The sequence below is a fragment of the Otolemur garnettii genome, unplaced genomic scaffold (assembly GCF_000181295.1).
Source record: "Otolemur garnettii isolate 467f Iridium unplaced genomic scaffold, OtoGar3 scaffold00038, whole genome shotgun sequence".
Taxonomy (NCBI): domain Eukaryota; kingdom Metazoa; phylum Chordata; class Mammalia; order Primates; family Galagidae; genus Otolemur; species Otolemur garnettii.
In genome coordinates, this window is record NW_003852433.1 from 851,837 (window position 1) to 879,721 (window position 27,885).

The following is a 27,885-nucleotide window of genomic DNA, read 5'->3' on the forward strand; positions in this document are numbered from 1 at the left end:
TATCTAACAATGCAATCAGTGTAAGCTGGTTCTTTGTACCCTCAATGAATCCCCAACAATAAAAAAAAAATGCAATGAAAACAATGTAACTTAAACATTTGTACCCTCACATTAATCTGAAGAAAAATACATTATGTATTATATTTGTCTAATATTGGAGGAAAAGTTATAAGGCAATGAGAAACAATGATTAAATTACTCGAAGTCGGTGGGGGGGAAGAAAACAAAAAGTGTGTATATATATGTGTATATATATATATATTCTTCCCATGATATTCAAAATGTAAGTAGTAAAATAATAAAACAGTGTAAACAAGAAAAACAGCAAAATGCAGGCTGCTAACCTCCCCTGGCTCCCCTGGCTCTGTGCTCTTCAAAGCTGGCCTGAAACCTTTCTCTTCCCCCAGGAAGATTTCCTGGATTAGCTAACCACACCCATGATAGCTCTTCCTCCTGTTTTATTATTTTGGCTCAAAAGCAGAATGAGATTTTGCCAGGCCTTCTCCAATTCAGGCACTTGAGGGTCTTTCTGAAGCGACTGAGGCTCTACCATGTTCCTTGCACCTGGGAAGAGCTCCAGACCTCCAGGCCTGGAATCTGAGTTCCTTTGGGGCCTAGTCTCTGCTCATCTTTTGCTGGTCTCCACAGCCCGGGTTGGAATCCCAGCTTGGGACAGTTACCATCAAGGTGACTTTACATAGCTAGGTGAACTTATCTCTAGGTCTCAGTATTCACATTTATAAAGTGGAGATAATAGAACAGGCCCGCAGAGTCTGTAACATAGGTGAGTTGTTATCCCAGTGTCCTGCTCAGTAAATGCTGGGTGTTGCTATACTATGGAACAAATCTACGTAGGTCTCATATGCATAACTCCCTTGGCCTAGATTTCCTTCTGTACCAAGTCCTTTTCGAAAACCCTGTGGCTTTTTCAAGGGCTGCCTCTTGAAACATCACTTTTGATGGCTTTTCAGGTGTCCCTTTTAGTTTCCCACAAAAGAGGGTGCAGCTGGGTATACCCTGCACGGTGGACTTACAGAAGGCCCGCCGATGCAGTGTCACTCAGGTGCACACTACCAGGTGGAAATAGGTATTAAACAAAAAATGTCCCATGATCAAATGCATTTGGGAAACTCCAATCTAATCAGGCATCTTCCCTGCAGGAATTCTCAGATCCTTTAACTGGGATCTTGACAGGCACCGTGACCTTCCAAGAGATAGATGAATGTGCAGCTTTTTCAAACTTTCAGTGAAGCATTTTGTAGAATTTATGTTCTAAGGAACATGTTTGGGGAATGCTGATTAAATTCTATGTCTTAAATTAGAAAATGGAGAAACCGAGGCCCCAAGAGATGAGTCTGCACAGTAAGTTAGCAGTCAGGCTGGGAGCAGGACCCTGAACTCCTGCCTGGGGGTTTAGGGCACTGGCCTGAGTCTTCTCATGAGGACTCCACGTTCTTCTCCTGCCCGCTCCCCACTTCCCAGGCTACGCTGACCACATGGGGATCACTCAGTTCCGCCAACAATTCCAGGCACTGGACCCTCCACTCCTGAAGAAGCTCATGTCAACCTCCGAGGGAATAGATGAGAGGAAGGTATGTGATGCTGGATGCAGGGAGGGGGTGAGGCCCTGGTTGCTCCACCTGAGGTCTGAGGAGCTCCCATTCCACAGGGGATGGTCCCGGGGGCATCTGCACCAGCTGGGTTCTGAAAGCTGGGCTTTGGAGTCAAAGCTGAGGGCAGCATGAGGTTTTGCTTGGACCCCTGCTCCAGACTCAGGATCCTACCCATCCCAAACTGACCCTTCTGAACTCTCTATATTACCGGAGTTCTCAACCTGTGGGTCGCAAACCCTTTGTAACGATGAAAATACATGCTACATATCAGATATTTACATTACGGTTCGTAACAGTAGCAAAATTATAGTTATGAGGTAGCAAGGAAAGTAATTTTATGGTTGGGGGTCACCACAACCTGAGGAACTGTATTAAAGGGTCGCGGCATTAGGAGGCATTAGGAAGGTTGAGACCCACTGCGAGGAAGCACAAGAAAAGAAAAAGAATAGAGTGAACGGAAGAGTGTGTCCCACTAGGAGGAATCCTAGCATGATGAAAGCCGTCATTCGCAAAGGGTCTCCCACTCGGCACCAGCACCCTGAGGTGCTCTATGAAAAGAGAGCTTTGGGGTCCAGCATGTTGGGGAAGTACGTAAACTAGCACTGCGTTTTTGGGAATTATAAAGCACATCCCCCCTCATGGCCTCTGCTCTGGCCATTCCCTCCGCCTGGAGCACTCTTTCTCCTAGTCTTTGCATGGCTGGTGTCAGATCCCAGCTCAGATATCACTCAGTGTCAGGCACATCTTGTTATAATGTTTGTGTGGCACTTACCCTCATCTGAAATTATGCAGAGCCCCTATATGTTTTCTGGCTCCTAGCACGTACTCCATATATTTTTTGTTGACCGAGTGAATGAATTAATGAATACACACACCTAACTTAGTATCCCCCCCACCCCCCACCCCTTCTTTCTCCACCTCTCTTGTAAACGCATGCAATCGCATCTTTACTCCTGGCACTAAACGCTCAATAACTAACGAGTTTCTATTGAGAATGGCCAGAGGCTTATCAATGATGACAGAGTTTGCTAGAATTTGCGAAGCCCTTTGGCATCTTCACAACAGCCCTGCAAAACAAGAGCTATTATGCCCCTTTTGCAAATGATAACACACAGGTTCTTAGAGTTAAAGTGACTCTCCTGAGGGCACACAGCCAGGAATTCATGGGTTTGTACCTGAATCTCAAGTTTCTCCATTCCAGGGTGGGGTAGTTGAAAGTACATAGGCCTCAAAGTCAAACGGACCTGAACATCCAGGTCACGCATTGGCTGTGTGAACCTAAGCAAGTTACTTGATATTTCTGCTTCGGTTTCCTCATATGTAGAGTGGAAACAACCGTAATACCTAGCTCAATGCCTTCTTATGAGGATAATGCTGTAATGGTACAGTTGATGTGCCCGACACAGGGCTTGGCACATAATGCAGGTTCAGTATATATTAACTACCATCATCAGCAGCATCACTGCCATCACTATCTTTCAAGCCCAAGGTGGTGACAATCCAGCTGCAGAGACTCTGTATTCACAACCAGGTTGAAAATTCACGTGTCTGTATGTGCCTGCAATCCCCAACCAATGAGTCAGAAGGACAGAAGTACACAGAGTCAGAAGTAAACAGGTCTCTTTGCCCTTCTCGGCAGTGGGATCCGGAGCATAGGCCTCCTTCAGAAGACAACGCGATGTCCTCTGCAGGGCCGCCTAACTCACTGAGGTGGGGACATAGATCCAGATGTCTGTGGCACAGAGCTGTCCCTTCTCCGGGTGGTGGTCCATTTTGGAAGCCATGAATTCCTGCCTGGCTTGGTGCCATAAACCACTGTCCCCCAATATTCATTCGTGATCCCCTCAAACTTGATCTCCATTCAGAGTCTGTCATGGAGCCATGGAGAGGGTCTCGGGCTCCCCTGCAGTTGACAATGGTGCAGGAGTAGGGTGTGGGGGAATTTTCGGAGGGGGGCGATGGCATAAGGAAAGCGTTTCTATTCTGGACGACTCAGCAGTTCTCTGTTATAGCCAAACGGAAACCACCTCCATATACACCAGAGGCCTCAGAAAATGGAAAATTACTAGTGCAATGGACTTGGTTGGGAATTTTCGCTTCTTCTTATTCTTTTTGTTTATTTGCTCACAAATTTCATTTGCTGCAGCATAGCATTTTGGTCGCAATGAAAGGAACGCCATCCTGCCTCTTATGAAAAAGCTGATAAATATTCATTTGCCAGGCAACGTGATATGCCATGAATTATACATGAACACGTGCTCGGGTGGGCAAACTATCAGCCTCTGTGTGCAAAGCAGTTAAGACCTCAGGATTTAATAAGACAAGTTTGACAGTTACAAAGGTCAATATTGTCATTAGACACTAGATGGCAGTAGAGGGAATTCATTGTCAGGGTGTAAAATGGGACTTGGTGAGGTCCCTTGTGTGCCTGACATGTGGAGTGTAAGTGTTGGTTTTTCATGCCAAGACTATTTCTCAGTGAACCACTCTCATTTTGTGGGTACCTGCTGTATATTTTGTATTCCAGAAACAAACAATAAAACAGGGTATGCTTTTTATCATAGATGCACAAACTCTTTTATCACAAAATAATCATGCACACAATGTGAAAAGGTTACAGACCCATGACCCGAGACAGTACTCAAAAGTTGAAACCTTCCCCTCTGGGAGTTATCCTATTTCACAGAAGACGCAGCTGAGGCCAGGACTACCCAGCCAAGTAGTAGTTGAGTTGAGATTTGAACTCAGATTCCTTACACAGGGCATTTTTAAAAACTGTAGCAAAATACACGTAGCATAAACTTACCCACCTTAACCATTTTTAAGTATTTGGATTGTTGTTATTAAGTGTATTCACATTGTTGTGTGACCATTATCGCCATCCATCTCTGTAACTTTTTTCATCTTGTGAAACTGGAACTCTATATCAGGGGTCCTGAAACTTTTTAAACAGGGGACCAGTTCACTGTCCCTCAGACCATTGGAGGAGGGCTGGACTGCGGGCCCCAGGATGAGTCGGCTACTAAGCAGACAGGCAGCAGCGGCAAAAACACCTGGCAGGCTGGATAAATGTCCTCAGCGGGCCGCATGTGTCCCGCGGGCCGTAGTTCGAGGATGCCTGCTCCATATCCATTAAACAATAACTCTCTGATGGCTCCTCCTTTTCCAAGCGCTGATACCACCATTCTCCTTTCTGTCTTTATAAATTTTCCTCCTCTGTATAAATCACATAAGTCTGTGTGTTTTTGTGACTGCCTTATTTCCTAGTGTAACAATGTCCTCAAGAGTCTTCCATGCTGTAGCATATGTCAGAATCTCCTTACCTTTTAAGGCTAAATAATATTTCATTGTGTGTATGAACCTCACTTTATTTATTCATTCATCTGTCCATGGATATTTAGGTTGCTTCAATGTACTATCATGAATAATGCTGCTGGGAACATGGGTGTACAAGTATAGCTTCAAGACCTTGCTTTCAATTCTTTTGGGCATATCCCCAGAAGTAGAATAACTGGATCATGTGGTAATTCTATTTTTATTTTTTTGAGCAACTGTCATCCTGTTTTATATAGTGGCTGAACCATTTTGAATTCCTACCAATACCACATATGAATGCCAATTTCTACACATCCTTGCCAACACTTGCTATTTTTTGTTTTGTTCTTATTTTTCTTATTCTGATAGTTGCCATCCCAATAGGTGTGAGGTGGTGTCTTGCTGTGGTTTAGATTTTCATGTCCCTAATGATTCTGGATGTAGAGCTTTCTCTCGTGTTCACATAGGAGTTTTGAATAGAAGCCCCTTGAAGGCAGGCAGAGTGCCCAGGACAGTTCTATATAAGATGTGCCATCCGTGGATGTTAATTTCAAATACTCATTATTGATTTCCTCCAATTTTAACCAAGTGTCTGCTGTCCACCAGACCCCGTGCTAGGCAATATTTATATAGAGATGAGCAGAGCACAGTGTTGAGGAGAAAGACACCAAAAGAAGCAATTTCTATACAGAGTTGGCTTTGGGATACCCCAAGAAATCGCCCTAGAACTTTTGATGTTTTCAGTGGAAGTGAGCGTGAGGGCCTCAGGGAAGACACCTTATAGCGGTGGTGCTTGAATTGAGCCTTCTGGGACAATATGGAGGAATTGGGTAAGAGACAGAATCAGGACATTTCCACACTGGGTAGAGCATCCACAGAGCTCTGGAGTCGTAAAGGTGCCTGGATAATTTAATGTTTCTGGAGCCTAAAAGATGCCAAGTGGCCAGAAAGAGGATAAAGAATTTGGCAGGAGCAAATGCTGGGTTCCTCTTAGCTCAGCTAAGATTCTCTCGGCTAGAGAATCTGGGTTTTATCAGGTGTCCAGTGAGGGTCCTCTTGATAAAGCCAAGCAGGACTGTGGTGTGGAAGAGCAGGTCTTTATTACTTAGACTAACTTGAAGCAATGTTTTAAAGGACATGAAATCCACTCTGCCCATTCCATGATACTCTATCTCTCAGGTTGTTTCTGTCTACTCTAGACACCCGGGCATATGTACTCAGGCTTGCAAAATAGCCTTGTCTTCCCCCCCCCAATCATCTCGAGCCCTATTCCTCTCTCCTAGGCTACCCCATCTGATTAGCTTACACTGAAGCCCATGCAGAGTGACTATAATGGTAGTATCTTGGGAAGGTCAGCAGAGAAGCTCTTTCCGCTCACCTTGGCTACGTCCCAGACTCTTCCCTTCCACCTTTCTGCTGCTGAGACAGGAGCTGCCACATCTCTCTGATCGATGTGAGGAAACCCTTGGGCCCACCCTCTTCCCCTCAGAGTGTCTACAGTGTTGATTGATTTTAGCCAACAAAATCTCTGTCTCTGGGGACTCGATCTGAAGAACATAATTAAGGGCTGTCAATCCATCTTCTTGAAGGCAGCCACTCTTGTTCTGTCACACACCCTCCTGGACACTCCCCATTTCCTCTAAATTAATCTCAAGAGTCTTTCTGCTGGGAGGAGTCCCCTGGAAGCCATGGGCCAGGGAGGGAGCTGCCCCTGTCAGGGTGCTGAAAGATTATTCAGGCACCCCCAGAAACCTGGCCCCCTGCAATTTATCCATCATCATTTTCTCGCCCACTTGGCTGTTCTCATCCAGTTTGGGTCTGCTGTTTTGACCATTTTACTGGTTTTTCATTCAAATTTAGCTATCACAATTATATTGTGTATATTTATTTATTTGTTTTTCATATAGTTTTGCCTTGTTCCAGGAACTCTGTTTATAGTCCCGGGCATACAGAGTTAAATAGCAAGCTGCAGTTTCCAACCTTACAGAATGATTTGGTCACTGTATACATGAGAAATCCAGTGGTTAAGGGATGTAGTGTAGAGTCAAACAGATTTGACTTCAAACGGTGGCTTCTTCCAAATCTCTATGAATCCATGCCCGTACACATGGCAGATGTGTGACCATAAGCAACATGTAACAGGGCATTAGCAAAATGTCAGGCACACAGTAATGGAAGCCCTTGGACTGTGTTTCAGGAGAGCAGGTGCTATAATACAGCAGCCAAATGGGTCACAGGACGCGTACACCATTCCATAGACACGGACTCTCCTTATCACACTATACCCTGAGAGGGAATGAATTGGGGAGGCACTTCCTAGCTACGGCTCCTCGTTATTCCTTGGGTCTGTCACTGCCTGTCTGGCACATACAGCCTGATGTGAGATGTCAGACCCTATGCTTTTCTGGGGTCTCCCTTCTTGAATATTGAAGAGAAAGCTCTTTGCAAAGTTCCAGGAAACAAAGGGACTCTACAGGTGGGGAGCGTGGGTTGGGTTTCTCCCAGGCACATTCTAGGATTCATAATCTGAACTCGAAGGACACAGGTGAAGGGTACAGGGTGTATTATCAGTCCACTTTGCCCAAGAGAGGTTTATAACCTCAGAATCCCACCAGCTAGTTACTACTTTTGTTAAAACATAGCGTGTGGCAGTCATAGCATCAAGCACTCTACGTGCACTAGTTTGCTAAGTTCTCCACGTACTTGGCCAGGATGCAACTGAGATCTGTTAGATTCCCAAAGCTGGCTCAATTTGTGATTGGGATATCTGAGTTTTTATATTTAAGGCAAAGAGATCTTGGGTATGTTGAAAGTCACGTTTGCTGAGGCATAATGTTGAATTTCAGTTAAGACAGTGGTGACCCATCCGTGCTCAATGCCTGGGCTTCTTCATTGAAGGAATTTTACTGGTTGTGAGTTACAGAAGTGGAATAGCTTGACAGGTCAGGGACATGACTGTGGAGTCAGGCTTCCCGAGCACATACAAAGTCTGCAGTTACGTCTCTAAACTTGCCACCATGTGCTTATGTTGGCAGCACTGCACAAACAACTCAGAAAGGTGACATAATCTTGGTCTATCCACGTCTCACGGCCGTGTTCATGGATGTGTGAATGGCATTCATTATTGTTTTGTGTTTTTATGTGCCGTACAATAGCTCAGATGGTCATTCCAGAAAAGGAGTTCCAAAATTGCTTTGAAGTTTGGACTAGGCTCTGGCATTATTGCATAGCTTCCTAAGGGGAATACTTTGAAGGTGACTATAGTGAAATTCAGCAATGAGGCAGGCACCAGTTTTTCTAGCATGAGTTTGTGAACTTAATTGTCATCCCTTGTACAGCGTCTTGTCTGCTCACTGGTTGTGTGCTCTTCGACAAATTACTTAGCCCTTATTTTACCCAGTTACATTATCATATAATGGTGATAGGAGGATCAAATGATCTAATTAATTAAACAGATATCTCCCTCTATCACACACACCAATTATTATTTTGCTGTCAAAATAGTAATTGTACTATTTCTATGGATATTAATGCCCCTTCTATAAAATGGAGACTTTTATCATTGCCTTTAAAATAGCAAATGATTGTTAAGATGAATTAATTTTTGATTAATAATAGAAGAAAGTTAAATAATCTTCCCTAAACTGTATTTGTATTTGTGGGCTTTTTTTTTTTTGCCTATTATGAGAAAGGATGTTGTGAACATTTGCGTATCAGTCTTTGCATAGAAATACGCTTCTGTTTCTCTTAGCTACATATATAGGAGTGGAATGACTAAGCTGTATGGCAAATTTATGCTTAACTTCTCAGGAAGCTGCCAATTGTTTTTTAAAGTGACTGTACCATGTTACCTTCCCCCGGCATTATATGAGGGTCCTACTTTCTCTACACCCTCACCAGTACTTGGGATGGTCTGTTTCTTTGATTCTAGCCATTGGTGGGTCTTAATGGTATCTCACTGGAGTTCTTACTTGAATTTTTCCTAATGATGTCTAGGGTTATTTGGGTGCGTACCTATTATCCACTTCTATGCTTTTTGTGGTGAAATCTCTATTCAAATTTTTTGGCCCATTTTAATTAGATTGTTGATCTTACTGAGTTGTAATAGTTCTTTCCATATTGTGGGCATAAATTATTTATCAGATACATGCTTTGCAAATATTTTTCTTCCAGCCTGTGGCTTGTGTTTGCTTTTTCATAATGGTGTCTTCAGAACACAGAAATTTTAATTTTCATGGTGTTCAGTTTACTAATTTTTAAATGAATTTTGATTTTGTCATATCCAAATACTTTTTGCCTAACCCTAAATTTTTTTCCCTTTCCCTCTAGAAGATTTATAGTTTCAGCTCTTCCATTTAGGTATTTAGTCCATTATGAGTTAATCTTTATGCATGGTATGACATATATGCCTAAATGTATCTGTTTGCATATTTCCAACCAGTTGTTCCTGCACCACTTACTGGAAAGACTGTCCTTCCCCAGTGAGCTAACTTGGAACCTTTGTCTTTTTCTCTTTCTTCCTTGATCAGGGGAATAAACTGTCGATTTTGTTGGTCTTTTCAAAGGACAAACTTTTTTTTATTATTAAATTGTAGCTGTGTACATTAATGCAGTCATGGGGTATAGTGTAGTATTTGGACGAACTTTTGATTTCACTGATTTTTCTCTATTATTTTTCTGTTTCCAATCTCATCAATTTCCACTTTGTTATTTCCTTCCTTTTGCTTATTTTTCATTTCATTTTCTTTACTTTTCCTGGTTTTTTAAGATGGAAGCTTAGGTCATTGGTTATTGATCTTTCTTCTTTTCTAATATACATGGTTCAAAGTATGTATTTCTCTTAAAGTACTAAATAATCCTTGATTTATGGGATAAATTTGTATGCTTACATTTGGATATGTTTTAATTTTAATTTAGTTCAAAATATTTTCTAATTTCCAGTGTGATTTCTTCTTTGGCCCATCAGTTACTCAGAAGAGTGTTATTTAATTTCCACATATTTGGAGGGTTCTCTCTTTTTCCCAGTTATTGGTTTCTAATTTAATTCCATTGTGGTTTAAGAACATATTTCATGTAATTTCAGTACTTTAAAATTAATTGAGCTCTATTATGTATCTATACATGATATAATGTTGTATATCCAGGAAAGTGTTCAAGATGTGCTTGTATTGAACGGATATTCTGCTGTGTCAAGTAACTTAGAGATGTTAGTTAGGTTGATCTGGATGGTAATATCATTCAAGTCTTCTATATCATTGATATTTTGATGTCTATTTGGTCTATCAGTTATCAAGGGTCAAGTGCTAACTCCTCTAACTACTGATGTCAAACTGTCTGTTTTTCCTTTCATTCCGTTAATTTTTGCTTCATGTGTTGTGAGCCTCTGTGGTTAGGTACACACGTATTTATCATTGCTACATGTACATCTTCCTGATGAATTAAACCTCAGACTTTTTAAACAGGGGGCCAGTTCACTGTCCCTCAGACCATTGGAGGGCCAGACTGTGGGCCCCGGGACGAGTCGGCTGCTAAGCAGGACAGGCAGCAGCAGCAAAAACACCTGGTGGGCTGGATAAATGTCCTAGGTGGGCTGCATGTGGCCCGCGGGCCGTAGTTTGAGGATGCCTGAGTTAAACCTTTATCACTATCAAATGTCTCCCTTCCTAACAATGAATTTTGTTTCCAGTTCTATTTTGTGGATTCTACTATAGCCAGGCCAGCTGTCTCTTGTTAGGTGTAGCTGACATATCCTGTTTATTTCCCCTCCTTTTACCGATCTTTGAATCTAAACTGTGTCTCTCGTGGCCAGTATGTAGCTGAGTCTTTTGTTCTTTAAATCCTGACAATCTCTGCCTTTTTATTTAAGGGTCTGATTTGTCTATACCACCGTTTTGCTAATTGTTTCTATATGTGCCTTACGCCTTCTTTATTCCTTTGCTTCACTTCCTTCCTTCCTGTAAACTACGTACTTTCCAGTGGACCATTTGAAAGCCCTCTTCTTATGGTTGTTCTGGGGGTTACAGTGTACCTGGTAATTCCTAATGCTTTAGTTCAGATTAATACTAACTTAATTCCAATAAAGTATGAAATCTGTGCTCCAATACAACTCCATTTCCTCCTTCCAACCTGAGTGATGTTATATGTATATTATATGTATTATATGTATATATATGTATTATAATATTATAATACATGGCTGACTCTCTGTGAACTCCACCTCTGCAGAGTCAACCATCCACTGATTGAAAATATTAGAAGATGTGAAGACACCACACTGTACCCTAGAAGTTCATTAATGTACATAGTTACCATTCAATAAAAAAGAAAAGAAGAATGGCATTGCTGATTGCTAATATTTGAAAAAAAAATGAATGGTTGTGTTTGTATAGAACATGTACAGATGTTTTTGCTGTCACTGATCTTTAAACAATACAACTGTATGCATAGTAATTACATTATACTAGGCATTATAACAATTATATACAAAGCATTTACATTATACTAGGTATTGTAACAACTATATACATAGTAATTACATTATACTAGGCATTAGAGATGATTTCAAATATATAGGAGAATATTCATAGGTTATATGCAAATACTATGCCATTTTATACACAGAGTTTGAGAATCCATAGATTTTGGTATACTGTGGGGCTTTGGGAACCAATTCCCCATAGAAGCCCAAAAATGATTGTTTATCACATCTGTATGTGTATAAGTTCAATAATATAGCTTTGAAGTTTTCTTCTATTTGATGTTATGTCTTTTAATTTAGTTAAGGGAAGAGAAGAGAAAAATATATTTATATGGACATTTATATTTACCTATGTACTTATATTTTGCTGTGCTCCTTAGTTCTTTAAGGATTTGAATTACCTATAGTATCACTTATGTCATCCTGAAGGACTTTCTTAAGTATAAGTAAGCAAGTAAGGCAGGCCTGAGAGTGTAAGTTCTCTCAGTCTTAGTTTGCCTTGGAAAGGCTTTATTTCACCTCATTTTTGAGGAAGTTTTACTAAGATACAGGATTTTTGATTGACAAGTTTGGTTTTCTCTTTCAGCACTTTTTGTTGTTGTTGTTGTTTGTTTTTGAAAGCAAGAGACTCACTCCGTTGCCCAGGGGAGAGTCTAAAGTGCAGTGGTGTCACCCTAGCTCACAGCAACCTCAATCTCCTGGGCTCAAGCAACCCTCCTGCCTCAGCCTCCCAAGTAGCTGGAACTACAAGTGCCCATGTTGCTAATTTTTATATTTTTAGTAGAGTCAGGAGATCTTGCTGTTACTCAGGCTGGTCTCGAACTCCTGACTTCAAGCAATCCTCCTGCCTAGGCCTCCCAGAGTGCTAGGATTGTAGATATGAGCCACTGGTTTCGGCCCCTTTCCACACTTTTAATATGTGATCCCACTGAGTCCAGGACTTCACTGATTCTCACCATAAACCAGCCATTAATTGTTTTGGTGCTTTCTTTGAAGTTATTCTCCTTTTCCTGGTTTTACAGTGTTCACGTTTGACCATGGTGAATTTTGGAGTGGTTTCTTGCTGTTCGTTCTATTTGTAATTCATTGTCTTCAATGAATACAGAAGATACAGAAACTAATCTTAGATACAGAAACTAATTTTAGGGAGGTTAGGTTTGGGAAGTTTCTGGCCACTCTTTCTCATTTGTTTTTTGTCCCTTTCTCCTCTCCTTCTGAGACTCATTATGCATCAGAGAGTTGGACAATTTAATTTCACAAACTCATCCTGGAAAAAGTGCTACATACCTCATTGCTGAATAGCAGTATGGTCAACTTTGAGGAGGTTGGGAAGCTGTGCACTGACACCAGCTCCTAGTCTACCCTTCAAAGCAAGTTTAGAACTCTTTATCTGGAATGCCCATCAGAGCTATTGTCATACGAGGTCTGAGAATTAAATTTGCAAAGTCACCCTAGAAAAAGTGCTATATACCTCATCACCAAAAATCACCAGTCACTAGGTGGCCGAGGGGAGTACTTTGAAGCAGACATCGTGATTCTCAGCAATGAGGCACGCAGCACTTTTTCTAGGATGAGTTTGCAAACTTAATTGACCTCATATGTTGGCGTGCTTACGGTTGCCATAGGTGTCTCTGAGGCTCTATTTACTTTTCTTTATTTCTCTGCTCTTCAAATTGGATAACTTCTAACTTCTGTTGATCTATCTTCAAGTTTGCTGAGTCTTTCATCTGTCATCTCAAATCTGCTATTGAACCCCTCCAGAGAATTTATCATTTGGGTTAATTTATTTTTCAAATGAAAAATTTCCATTTGGATCTTTTTCTATAATTTTATTTCGATGCTGTTTTGTATTTGATGAGTCATTGTTATCATAATGGCCTTTAATTCATTAATCATTGTTTCTTTTTGTTCTTTGAACATATTTATAACAGCTGCTTTGAAGTCTTTGCGAATTCCAAATTCTGAACCCATAAAGATAGTTCCTACTGACTGCTTTCCACCACCCTGATTTTAAACCATAATTTTAAGGTTTTTTGAATGTCCTGTAATTTTTTTAAACTAGGCACTGTAGATGATATATTATAGCAATTCTAGATTTCTATCTATTTCTTAGCCATTTAGTAACTTGTCTTGACTAAAATTAAGGAACCTGTCTCTCCCTTGGTGTAGGGCACTGATCTCTCTGCCCAGTTTTTAACAACCTCGGTTTTAATTTTAAAGTCTGGCTTCCCAGAGGTTGCCCCCTGTGTCCGCAAAGCTTGGTGAGGAGCAGAGGGTGTTACTGAATATCTTGAATCAGTGAGGCTTTTATATTTTTCCGATGCATCGTGTGTGTGTTTGGGAAATGTAAGCAACATCCAGGCAGTTTGCAATTGTGCCTCAGCTTTCACAGTTGGCCCTTTCCCTTATTTTCTGCCTATACACGTGGCCTCATGTTCACATAGGGGTATGTAGATGGCTAGGGACCCTCTCTGCTAGGTACTCCTGTTATTGTGTGTAGTCTTGAGCCAGGAAAATATGGAAGCTTATCAAGCCACATCTCCCTCTTACATTTACGGCTGATCCTCAGCCCAGAGTATGCTTCAATCAGGGCGACAACCTCGGGCTTAGCTATGCCTTTTGACTTCCTCATTCGTCTTTTTCCAAGATCACTAGTGTTTCTGACAATTCTCCTGAGGGTGGACTTTCTCCGTGATTTTCTCCATTTAGATGAGCCTCTTCTGGCAGCAAAGCGGCTGCTTTTCACAGCTCGCCCCACTCTGGAAGGCCCAGTGCAGCGGCAGAGCTGGGAGGGGTGGGCGGAGGGGAGAGCGGGAGAGCCTTAGTAAAGATCGCCCCACCTCCCCCCGTCCTACCGGAGTTCAGGACGTTTTCAAGAATAAATAAATACTTCTCCATTTTCTGTATCCCCTCGTTCAATTTTCAGAGCTTGGAAGTTGTGTTTTTTGGACATTTGATCCATTTTTATTACTTTGGGGGGCAGGGACGAGGACTCACGAAGCTCCTCGCTCCCCCACTCTGGAGGTGCTGCCTTTCTGCCACCTCATTACGTGAGGCACGCGGCCTTTATGCCTTATTAAATCCCCCCGCAGCTGGGTAGGACGGACACGATGACCTGTACTCTACAACAGGAAACTGGAGACTGAGAGGAGGGTGACTTGCTCAGGGGCACACAGGTGGTTAACGGCGATCTGAACGGGATGCCAGAGTTGGGCAGTGGAGAAAAGCCCTGGAGCTGACTCCTTGATTCTGCATTCTCCACCATCGGTTTCTGGAAGCGAGAGTTTTGCCCAGTCACTTCATTGCACCTGGGCCTCACTTTCTCACTCTTGTAAATGGGAATGAACTAGTATCAGCTGGTGAGGATGGGAAACACAGTACTACCTGCAAAGCAGTTAAAGCACAGCGCAGACTGGAAGTTAGGCTGAAGACTGGTTTTATGGAGCAAAGTGGCCAATATTTTACTCACAAAAAAAGCCGCACGGCATTTCACAGTGAGAGGGACAAGCTTCAATTGCCCGGACAATTCTGATGCACGCAAGAGCTGCTTCCGTGAAGACACGGGGCGAGGAGACATTTCCCACAGTCGCTTGGATTCTTGCCGTGTCTTTTCCCACCAACTCTAAACAAATGGCAATTATGTCATATGATTCAATCTAATAGTAACATTAATAAGTGTAACAGTGATAGCAATTAAGTGCAAAGTCATTTGCAAAGTCCTTCTCGTCTAATCTCAATTAATGCTCCCAATTGCTGTATGAAGCAGGCTGGACATATTCTCCCCACTTCACAGGGGAGCAAGAAGATCACAAGCATAATTTAGTGCCTAAACTCACCCACTCACCCCACCATTTCCACTTAAGATTTCTTTTCTGTAAAATAAGGTCAATAGAACCGAGTATCTACGTTGGAGCCAGTAGTCTCGGCTACATAGACATCTAAAGGTTCTAAAAAAATGTGGAGGTGGAGAGGGTCCTCAGTTACTGCGGTGGTTGACTGTGCTCATGACTTGGGAGCACTCAGGGTGCATCTAAGAAATGGAAGCTTTCTGCCACGTTCCGCGCCCTCTTTACCAGGTTTTAGCCAAAACAGAGGTGACTATGGGGGTGGAAATCTCCTGATGTTTATTGAGTGCTTATTATGTGTCAGGTACTATAAAACCCTCCACAAGTGTTATTCTTTTCCCATCTTTCTGAAAGGAGTCTGAGGTTCAGAATAAAGTACTTGCCCGAGGTCGCATAGTTTATGAGTGACAAAACCAAGATCTGAACCCAGGTAGCCCTAACTCCAGATCCTGATATTCACCCCCCCCCAAAAAAAAACCTAAACTAGTTTTTACCTCTGAAATAGATTTAGAAAAGTATCATTGGCTTTATATTTTATTTTTTAAAAAATATATCCATCTAATTTTCAGCCAATTTTTTGTTGTGTTTTCTTGTCCTGCAGAGAGAGAAACGATGTTATATTTTGGATGGACCATTTTTATGCCCTTCCTGCACCTACAGCTTCCTTGGAACATTTTTGGTTAAAATGCAATGAGTGAAACCATGGAAATTTTGGAAGGGCATCCTGGAATGTTCTTCCAGTCTAGGAGGTTGGAAGATAAGGCTTATTTCCTGATTGCAGTTTGGGACTAGACTTTTAATTAAGCAATCTTTTTAGGGGGAATCTTACGAAGTTCTCTGTGATGCCAATGACCTATGGAATTGAAACTCGTCTACTAAGTTATTCCAGTCTCATCACACCTTTTGCTTCTTAAGCATGGCAATTACTTTTCTGACAGATTATCCTGAAAATAGACTGTCTTATTTTCAGTGAATGGAAGACCAATGAGGGGTGGCGTGAGGGTGGAGTGGGAGGGAGATTGGTAGTCACAGAGGAAGCAGACGTGACCTGTGTTTGAGGGCGTGGATCTCCGGAAGGGTTGTTTCAAAGCCTGCATGATTATCTGTCAGGAAGATTCCGTTAGTGTCTACTGGTTGTTTAGTCTATGCTGTAGGCAGCAATTTCTTTGTGTGACATTATTTATCCTGCATGGGGTTGCTTTTCCCTCCTGTTGGATCTCCCTTGTTTTGGGCGTTCTTTCATTCAGTCATCATACTTATTGATCTCCTGTTGTATGCACAGAACAGCAATATAGCACAGTGGAGGAAATAAGAGGGGGATTAAATAGACTCTCTCTGTCATAATCCAGGTCAGGCAGGCAAGGTTAATGTCCATGATTAGCAAATATGTATGAGAGTGAGGCAGGCTCTGGCAAGTTTGATGACTGAATCGCAGAGTGCTAAGAAGGCTGTCACAGGGGGACTTAGTGACATAGCACACAAATTTCTCAGTTCCCTGGAGTCCCTTGGAGCCACCCTAGGCACGTGAAGCAAGTCAGGCATAGACGTTGTAACATAAACACACCTTGACTAGAATCGCCTCTTGCCCTCTGTGTAACCTTGTAATCTTGGAAAAACCTTCACTTAGTGTTTTGTTTTGTTGTATGCATGTATGTGCATGCACGTGGGCATTAAAATACACATAACATGAAATTTATCATCTTAACCATTTTAAGTGAATTAAGTACTTTCAAAATGTGTGCAACTGGCTCGGTGCCTGTAACTCAGCAGCTAGGGCATCTGAGTACACTCAGCGCCACATACACTGGAGCTGGCAGGTTTAAATCCAGCCCTGGCCTGTCAAACAACAATGACAACTGCAACCAAAAAATAGCTGGGCATTGTGGTGGGCGCCTGTAGTCCCGGCTACTTGGGAGGCTGAGGTGAAAGAATTGCTTAAGCCCAAAAGTCTAAGGTTGCTGTAAGCTGTGACACCATAGCACTCTACAGAGGACTACAGCTTAAGACTCTGTCTCAAAAAAAAATGTGGTGCAACTACAGCCACCATCCATCCATCTCCAGAACTCTTTCTCATCTTGCAAAACTGACTCTCCCTGCCCACTAAGCAATCACTCTCCATTTCCCTGTCTCCCCAGCCCTCAGCCTCCATCATTCTACTTCCTGTCTATGAATTGGCTGCTCTGGATCCTAACAGAAGTGGAAACATAGAGTATTTGTCCTTGTGTGGTTGGCTTATGTCACTTAGCATGATGCCTTGACGGTTCATACCTGTCACAGTGTGTCAGAATTCCTTCCTTCCTCAATCTGAACCATATTATGTTGTGTGGATACACCACACGTTGTTCACCCATCCGTCTTTGGGCTGTTTTCACCTTTCAGCTAATGCGATGAACGCTGCTATGAGCACAAATGTACAGACTTCCCTTCAAGACCCCGTTTGCAGTTAGCTTGGATCTATACACAGAAGTGGAATTGCAGGTTCACAAAGTACTTGTCTCTTTACTTTGTTGAGAAGCTGCCATACTGTTTTGCATAGAAGTTGATTGATTTTACATGGTATCTTGGGGTTTCTGCTGTGTAAAGTGGGAGTAGTAGCATGATGACCACGTAAGGTTGCTATGAAGATGGAGCAAATCAGTGTGATGTCCCCAGTGGAGTGGACAGCATACAGTCGGTGCTCGGCACATGCTCACCCACTTTCTGTACCTGCCAAAGCTCCCAGACAAGTGAGGCCATCCTTGCTTCTGGTGCATCAGCTGTTCAGCCGACCTGACCTTGCCCCTTAGGAGTCTTTTGCTATCTGTGTACTGACTTCTCTCCTCCCACCCCCAGGCTGTTGAAGAGCTCCTGCAGACCCTGGACCTGGAGAAGAAGGCGGTCACCGTGGGGCACAGCCAAGTGAGTAGACTTTTCCTTCCGTAAGACATTCTGCCCATCACATCAGGCCCCCAGATGGGACCTAATTCTTGTCCTACCTCAATTTTCCATTATCTCTGTGGTCTCCTTTTTTTTTTTTTTCCTTAAAACTAAAAACAAAGCAAATATTTTCTGCCCTATCTTACAAATCTGTCTATGAAGACAGACAGTCAGCCTAGGAATGGAAATAACATTGAGAAATACCACTGATTAGATTTTACACCCCAGGGACCTCAGGGTTTGGGGCAATGAACATTCTGGTCCTCAATATGAACTTCTGAGCTCAAAAAGAGATGCCATGAAGCCTGGGAAGAAACACTCATCTCCACTCAGAGCCTTTAAACGTCTACTTTGCAGCCAGCTGTAACTCTGCTCTAGTCCTCGCTGAGCAGGAGCCATAAGTGGAAAGAAAGAAGGGCCTCGAGAAGAAGGCCCATGATTATTCAAATTGATAAAAGTAGCTTTCCTCAAACTGCTGTTGAGCCCAAACCTCTTCCAAATCATGCTTACACGTTCAAAGAAGAGTTTCACATTTCCCCAGGATGCTCGTAAATTTTCAAACAGGAAAGCACGGTATTTAGGGATTCTCAAACTATTTGACCATAGAACCCCCACCCCCCAGGCTTTGGTCTCTGTGGAATGCTCATTACCACTGCCTGGAGCTAGTAGTGTTCCATGGGTTATAGTTTGGGAAGTGGGGCACAGAGATTTTAAACTCAAGGATCAAGTAAGTTATGGACAGGGGAAAAGGGACACAGTTTAGAAATCCATATGGGAGAGGGAACAGACAAAAGGAAAAATGATGCTGTCCGTGTCCCCATCTGGTTACCTACTGGTTGATTAATGGCATCCGGGAAGCCCTTGTCAATTGCCTTACATCTTCAGGTGTTATGGGATGGGAGGGGTCCTACTCACCAGAAGCCCGCTGTGGTGGCACTTGGGCAATTTATACTTCATGGAACCTTCCCTAGAAGGGATCCCTCAAAGCAGCCCTTTCCTCTGAGAGCTCACAGCCATTTACGCGGGCCCCGCCCCTCAGCGCACCTGACCTCGCACCTCCCACTGGCCTCACGGTCCTCCTGAGGTGTTGTTAGTCTACTGCGTTCTCAACCTGAATTCTCCCTTTAGGAGGTGCAGCAGCTGGGCCTCTGCTGACTTTTCTAACAGACAGAATAAAGCTCTCAGTTACTGGGCCCACCACGAGCCAGGTACTGTGCTAGGCAATTGCACAATTTCTTCTTCTTTGTTACTGATGATCTTCTCTGAGATAATAGGTATGATCCCACTTCACCGATAAGGAAGCTGCACCTCTGGGACATAACCCACTTCTCAAGGTTTCACAGATAACTAAGGGGACAGACTCCATGCAAACCCGTATATGTGCAAATCGCAGGGTCTTATCTATATAGTGTGATACTAAATGGCAACCCTGTAACCATGGGAATACATTCTAACAAATGCATCATTAGGCAATTTGGATGCATAAACATCACAGAGCAAGTGCACTTACACAAACCTAAGTGGCATAGCCAACTACACAGCTATGATACATGGTACAGCCTAGTGCAATGGGGCCCATTCTTTTTGGCACAAGGGACTGATGTCATGGAAGATAATTTTTCCACAGATGTGGGGAAGGGGGGGTTTCAGGATGATTTGAGCACATTACATTTACAGTGCATTTTATTTCTATTATTATTACATTATAATATATAATGACATAATTATACAGCTCACAATAAGGCAGAACCAGTGGGAGCCCTGAGCTGCTTCTGCTGCAACTAGATGGTCCTGTGCTGTATTTGCAGCCACTCCCCAGCCCTAGCGTCACCACCTTCATCTCCACCCCAGATCCTCAGGCATTAGATTCTCACGTGGAGCACATGACCTAGCGCCCACACATGCTCACTTTATAGTCGATTTCCCACTCGTATGAGAACCTCATGCTGCTGCTGCTCTGACAGGACGCAGCGCTCAGGTGGTGATGTGAGTGATGGGGAGCGGCTGTAATACAGACCAAGCTTCGCTGGCTTGCTCACCTCCCGCTGTGAGACCTGGCTCCTAACAGGCCATGGACTGGTACTGGTGCATGGCCCGGGGCTTGGGGACTGCAGTGTAGCCCATTGCTCCAAGGCTACAAACGGGCACAGTGTGTTACTGTACTGAATACTTAAGGCAACTATAACACAACGGTTACTATTTGTGCATCTAAACATAGACAAGGAACAGTAAATATGATACTGTGATCTTACGGGACTACCGTCATGGAGGGGGCTCATTGTTGACTGAAATGTGCTTTTGCAGCACATGACTGTATACAACACATTCTTCACATACAGGTCTTGATGGGTCCAAAGCAGGGAAGTTTTTCATGCTTCTAGACCAGCAGTTCTCCAAGTACGGTTCCTAGATGCAGCGGCAGCATTGCCTGAGAGCTTGCCAGAAACACAAACTCTCAGGGTCCATCCCAGAGCTAGTGAATTGGAAACTCCGGAGGTGGAGCCCAGCGGTCTGTGTTCTAGACATGCCTTCTAGGTGATTCCAATGCATGCTCAAGTCTGAGAACCATTGGTCTAGATGATTGCTCAGTCATTTCATGAATACAAAAGTCTGTCCCTGTGATCCCAGCAGCTATCACAGAGCAAGGGAGACAGCAGAAAAGTTGCCAGGCACAGTTTTTACAGTGGTGGGAGTCTGGAAGCCTAAACATGTCTGTAATAAAACGTGATTGAATAATGCTTGGTGTTTACTAAGAAACTGTTAACAGCAAATCGAGATCAATGTATCCTTTTGGAAGCCAGGCAGGAGAGTAGATTGATATAATTTAGGGGCAGTTGCAACATCGTCTGCATTGCAGAGTTTGGTACTTGATGGTTGGGAAGGCTGTGAAGCCCAGTCGAAAAGAGACCTGGCTGCCCTGTCCACACGCAGCCCCCACCCCTTCCTAACTGTCTGAATCTTGTATAAGGGATTTAACGTCACTGAGCCTCAGTTGCCTCATGTATGAAATGGAGTCACCACTTTCTCCCTCCCAGGATGGCTTTAAGGAAATTGTCAGTAAATTGTCATCTAGCAGGGGTTGGCTGCCACCACTTACTGAATACATTTGTCACTGGTGCAAGAAGCTTATCAAGCAGGATAACATTTAATGTTTAAAGAATTAAACTCCTCTAATCTGTTAAATTACTAAGAGGAGAGGAGTTAATTCCTTAGCCATACCAGATATGGGAACTGCCGCCATATCAGATTTTTGAAAACCTCAGCCTTCAGCATTTTTAGAGGAAAAACAGCTTGAATAGTAGTAGCCCCTACAGGTTCCTTAAAGGTGGGGGATTTGGGGATGTTACACTCTGTTTGCAGCAATAGGCAGCTGGATCTGTGAAAAGCAAATAATTTAGATTTTTCTTTGTGATTTTTCAGCCCCTGGCACCTTATCAAGGCTTGTGCTAAGGACCATGGCATTTATGAAAAAGATGTATTCCACATGCACTGGGCCTTCTGGTCAGCAATATGCTCTTAAAAGGCAAAAAAGAAAAATCAAGATAAGATTCTGCAGAGGCAATGACTTATTCCCATTCCGTATATGGTCGTTTCCAATTATCTTTTTAATGAAAGCTTCATACTTAATCAATAGCGGTTTTGGCAGCGCCCGGCGCCTATTGTAATATACGAACTGGTGCTGTCATCACTTCGGTCATTGATTTTTTTTTTTTTTTAATAACCGCTTTTGAGACTCACTAGCTTGTGAAATTAATATAGTCATTATTGAGGCAATCTGACAGGTAATGAGTCAATCGTGTCTTTGTTTCAATGAGACTAATTGTCCTGCTGGCTGGCCCTGGCTGCGGGAGTGTGCTCCGCAAAGCCATGGAGTGTTGCAGAACAGACTCAGTGCTGATTGGTGGTGCTAAGTTTTATTTTCCCACGGAGAAAAGGTTTAGCGGAGGAGAGGCGGAGTAGTCTCTGTTATTGAAAAGAGGTTTAGGGTAATGGAGAATCGACTGAGATCCTTTGTTCCACCAGGAATCAAATTGCAATTGAACCTAAAAATTCAGGGGTTTGTATCCTAACGGATGAGAAAAAGAAGCTTCATGTCAACACTGAGAATGGGTGCAGGAGATGCACCCACGTTCTGGGTTCAAATCTTAGCATTGTTGATAACCGGTTACGTGAACTTGAATCAGTTACAAAACCCACCTGAGTGGATAGATTTCTCCTAGAGCTTCTTCGAATATTACAATAGGATGTGAGAGAAAGAGCTTTGAAAACTGTAGATATCATGCAAATGTTAATTATGCTCAGTGATAACTGTGGTCTTGCCTGGAGTCTGATAGAGGGAAATAAATCCCGGTATTACTACCTGCTAGTGTAGAATCCTGGGCAAGTGCCTTCTTTAGACTCACTTTATCCCTCCGTAAAAGAAGAAAATCAAAACTACCATGTAGGATTATGCGTGTAGAGGACTCTCCCTGCCTAGCAAGTGGGTGTTTCGTCCATTTGCAGAACACAGCAAGTGCTCTGTGAATGTCGGCCGTTAATCGATACGGCCACTGATTAAGATAGATCTCTTTGGTGTCTCCAGAGAAACTGACACTTGGGGGGTAATAAGCCACATGTGACAAAGAAACTCACGGGACTGTCTTTACAAATAAGTAGCCTACGGGCATCAGAGAAGTGACTCCTTTCCTGGCCCTGACTCAAATCCAGCCACCACGATAGCACTTTTCCTTTGCCTCTGTGAAGGTGAGGAAATACACCCCCCAACTGTGGCTCCCCTCCTACCTCAGCTGGAGCAGGCCTGACCCAAAGCCTCTCCAGGTTCCTGCAGAAAATCCTTTACCTCAGACCTCCAGGACTCTCTGCTTTAATCTTTTGCCGACAGTCAGTCCTGGGGTCCTCACTTCCTCATTCCGATCCCCTGCAGTCCATGAGAAGGCGGCCCTGCAGGGTACCGAGGAGACATTGATAAGAGGGCTGCAGAGGGTATCATCCATTATTGATGAGCTTGGCCTGCATCGTGTAGGGAGAGCTGTTTTCTGCTAGCTGCCTGAGCACCTCCATGGGTGGCACCAACCCAGTTCCATCCTCTCTGGACCCAGGAGGGCTGCCCTCACTTTCCCCACAGTCTCCGCACTTTCTTATGAGGTCAGACTGAAGTATGTCTAGGGTATCGCCTTCCTCAGATCACTGGAGCTGCTTCTCAAAAAATACAGATTCCCAAGTCTCATCCCAAACTTAGGAGCCAAACTTTCCTGGGGCAAGGTCTGAGAACCTACATTTACTATACTCCTTGGGTGATTCCAGGACATGTCTGTCCTAGCAGTGGGTCCCACACTGTTGGGCACATGAATCTTCTAAGTATTGTGTTAAAATGCAGGTTTTGATTCAGCAAGTCTGGAGTGAGGTCTGAGATTCTGCATTTCAACCAAGCTCCCAGGCAGCATTGGTACTGCTGGGCCATGAACCACAATGAGCACCCAGGAACTAGAGGAGGAGAAAGAGGATCCCCTAGGAGGCAAAATGCATTGATAATTTAAACTCTCATTGAAAGGCAGTTGTTGGCAAATATTGTGGGTGGATGCTGGGGAACTGGGGTCTGAGTTGCATGCACCTCCTGTTCCGTTCCAGACACTGATTTAGCAGAGGAGTCACTTACCGCCTTCCTTCCTACCAGGTTTTCCTCAAGGCGGGCGTGGTCTCCAGGCTTGAGAAGCAGCGAGAGAAGCTGGTGTCTCACAGCATCGTTCTCTTCCAGGCAGCTTGCAAGGGCTTTCTGTCCCGCCAGGAATTCAAGAAGCTGAAGGTACTACACACCATTAACATGCAGATCTGACCCAATGGGGCTGGAGTGAGCAGAGGGTCTGCATGCCCCAGGGCTGCCAGTCCAAGGACCACACCCATCTGTGAGACCTTAAGTGATGCTTTGCAAGATGCTATGATTGTCTATGGGACATTGACATCAAATTATGAAGGACGTTTCCTTGCACTATGCATCATGAAGTTGTCCAAGCCCTCCTGGGCTGATTCATGATTTCAACCTGTCCCATCTCTGGAGGAATTTACTTTCATGGGTCACCAGATAGGACCAGTGCACCAGGTCCTGGCCACTGAGGTCTCTGGGGACCAAAGTGCAATTTGATCCTGTGGTCCTGAGCCATTCTGGGTCATCACCTTTAGAGATCTCTGTAGACTGAATTTTTTCTCTGTAGCCTGCACAAGAGACCGCATGGCCCTGGGGACAAATGATGTATATGTTTGAATCCCACTTCTACCTCTTAATAGCTAAGTGGAGGTGAAACGAGATAATGTGTACTTAATACAGTGTGTGGCATGCAGCAATTGCTCAATAAATATGACCTATCGTTACCATAGTATTGTTATTCTTAGTTACTGCTACTATTAGGATGAAGTCTTATTACATGCTCCTCTAATTTATATGAATTTGTGAACTCAAGTATATGTCCTTGGTCAAAACAGAGAAAGGTGAGAACATGAATAATTAAACCATTGTGGGCAACCGAACTGGGCTTCTGCACTCCACTAGATTAGGGGTTGGGATGATTTGGAATAGAGGTTAAGAATCTGGTCTCTACAGCTTGTCTGGAAGGGGTTCAAATCTGCTCTGCCACTGAGAAGCCAGATGATGTGGGGCCATGTGACTTTACCTCGCTACACTCAGCTTCCCCAGCTGTAAAATGGAGAAATAATAATAATAACATTTACCTTCCTAGGACTATAATGAGGACTGAGTGGAAGTCTGCAAGAAGCTCAGGGCTGTGCCTGGCATGCAGGAAGCACCATACCAGCTGCACAAGCTTGGCTAAGTGACAGTGATGAGAGAAGACCATTTTCCTTTTTCAGTGTGGTTCTAGAACCCATCTGTGATAAGAATGAATGGGTCAGGCTCAGCGCCTGTGGCTCAAGTGGCTAAGGCGCCAGCCACGTACACCTGAGCTGGCGGGTTCGAATCCAGCCCAGGCCCACCAAACAACAATGCTGGCTACAACCAAAAAACAGCCAGGCATTGTGGCAGGCACCTGTAGTCCCAGCTACTTGGGAGGCAGAGGCAGGAGAATCACTTGAGCCCAGGAATTGGAGGTTGCTGTGAGCTGTGATGCGACAGCACTCTACCCAGGGTGACAGCTTGAGGCTCTGTCTTAAAAAAAAAAAAAAGAATGGGTCAGTGCTTCTCAAAGTGCAGTCCTCTGACGAGCAGCACCAGCATCTCCTGGGATTTGTTAGCAAGGCACATTCTCAGGCCCTGCTCCAGTGCCAGACTAGCTTCATCAGACCCCCGGAGTGCAGTCCGGCAGTGTGTGTTTTAACAAGTCCCTCAGGGGATTCTGGTGCACACTCAAGTTTGAGAAGCATAGGATTAGTGTTTAAGTGTGCTTAAAAAAAAATCTGTCCCCTTAATATAAGCTAACAACATTATCTTGGACATTGTTTCCTGTGGGCAATTTTAGGAATTTTTCAAGGAAAATTTTTGCCTTGCATAGTGACTTTTAGACCTAATCTTCAGCAGACAGCCTTATATTATGTTATACAATACCTTTTGTCCCTTCTTCTATTATCATTATTGCTACTATCTGCCCACGTCAGACTAAATTACGACAAAGAGCCCGATGCAGAGAGGCTTGACATATCAGGACTCCATGAAATGAAGCCTTTTTTCTTTAAAGTTATCCATTCCTTTCTCCAGGAATCGTGGAAACTGCTTCCTTCAGGCCTTTGCTACCCTTTCCCCTTATACATTGTTCCCCTTCGCTTGAGTTGGGAAGGACTCCTCCCATTTCGGTTTCTCTTCCCCTGTAGATTCGCCGACTGGCTGCTGGATGCATCCAGAAGAATGTGGCTGTGTTCCTGGCGGTCAAGGACTGGCCATGGTGGCAGCTCCTTGGTTCCCTCCGGCCCCTACTGAGTGCCACCATCGGGAATGAGCAGCTCCGAGCCAAAGAGGTCAGTCCGTGCAGCAGGAAGGGCTCCAAGTGGGTACCGCCTCCTACCACCCCATCTTGGTGCTTGGGTCATTGAGCCAGTGCCTTTACCCCTGAAAATTTTGGATCTAGGAATGTTCAACCCAACATCCTCTGTTACCTCCTCCAGATAATCCTCTGAGATATTACAGTTACGTTAAAGCACTGGCAGAAAAGTAATCCTTGGGAAGATGAAGTGCTGAGTGCACACTCCACATTCAGGTGTGCCCAGTCTCAGATGGCCCCTTCTGGGGATTTGCATTCAGTCTCTTCTGGACTAGGTTCAGTTGAACCTGAATTGTGAGAGCAGAGATGTTGATATTCAAAATGATGGGAGATAAAATGTCGTGGGAACTTAGCATCTGGACCCCAACATAAATATCCTGGCTGAGTCACTGATTCCGTTATCCAGCCACTCTGTTTTAAATTTTATTGTTAATGGAAAAATAATAAGTGCATATATTATGTGGTATGATGTGATGCTCTGATACACTTGGAATGATTAAAGCAGCCTACTTGGAGAATCCATCACTTCACAGACTTATCTTTGGTATGTGGTAAAAACATTTAAAATCCACTTTTTTAAAAAAACAATTTTGACATATACAATGCATTGTTATTTATTACAGTCACCATTCTGTGCAATAGATCCTTAAAACGTGTTTATTTTCTCTAAACAAAACTTTGTATCCTTTGTTCACTGTTAACACAAGTGGAAGGTACATCTCTGGCTCAGAATGGCTTCTGTTAAAGTGTTTGTTTTTGTAGGAGGAGCTAAGGGTGTTGAGACAGAAACTAGACAAAGCAGAGAAGTCCCGGAGTGAACTCCGGCAGAACGCAGACCTGCTGGAGAGCAAGGTATCACAACTTTCCTCTTTGGTCCCTGGGTGGGGTGTCTCTGTATGTGAGGTCTGTTGAAGGGAGGGAATGATGATGCCCTTGGCACCATGCTAATTGTTTTACAAACACCCTCAAAATTACCGGTGAGGTATGTGCTGCTATTGTATTTTGTGGAGGAGGAAACTGAGGCCCTGGGATACTAGGTATCTTTGTAAGGCCATGGAACTAGCAAATGTAGAACTGGGATTAAAACTCATGCCATCTGGTTCCAAAGGGAAGAATTTCTTAAATGAATCACAAAGTACAGATCATAGCGGGAATGATAATTTTGACTATATTAAGATAATAAACTATTTATCAAAGCATAAAATGAAGACACTCTACATACTTGGAGTTAAAATTTGCAACATAGCAAAGAATATGTAAAGAGCTTCCACAAATCAATTAGACAAACACTCCAAAAGAGAAAAATAATGTGTAAGCAGAAAATATGAATGCGGTTCCCAAGGAAGGAACTCTTGTTTCAAGAGTTCAAATGTTCTGGCTCAGCATCTGTAGTACAGTGGTTACGGTGCCAGCTGTATCTTTGGTAACATACACTGAGGCTGGTGGGTTCAAACCCAGCCGGGGCCAGCTAAACAACAATGACAACTGCAACAAAAAAATAGCTGGACATTGTGGCAGGTGCCTGTAGTCCCAGCTACTTGAGAGACTGAGGCAAGAGAATCACTTCAGCCCAAGAGTTTGAGGTTGCTATGAGCTGCAACGCCACAACATTCTACTGAGGGCAATATAGTGAGACTCTGCCTCAAAAAATGAGTTCAAATGTTCAGAAATTCTTTCAAAATGCAGTGGAAAGTTTTAACAATAAAGTAGACTAAGGAAAAGAAAGAATTTCAGAG

General features: G+C 43.5%; 1 protein-coding gene across 4 annotated transcripts in view; it reads left to right on the top strand.

Moving 5' to 3' along the window:
• Nucleotides 1-27,885, top strand: part of MYO18B (myosin XVIIIB) — a 262,880-nt gene that overhangs the window by 86,641 nt on the left and 148,354 nt on the right. For all 4 annotated transcript variants that reach the window (XM_023513322.1, XM_023513320.1, XM_023513324.1 and 1 more), the window contains 5 exons: nt 1,483-1,592; nt 18,084-18,149; nt 23,842-23,970; nt 25,983-26,126; nt 26,912-27,001. In XM_023513322.1, coding sequence (XP_023369090.1) covers nt 1,483-1,592; nt 18,084-18,149; nt 23,842-23,970; nt 25,983-26,126; nt 26,912-27,001 — 539 coding nt within the window. The remainder of the gene's footprint in view (nt 1-1,482; nt 1,593-18,083; nt 18,150-23,841; nt 23,971-25,982; nt 26,127-26,911; nt 27,002-27,885) is intronic.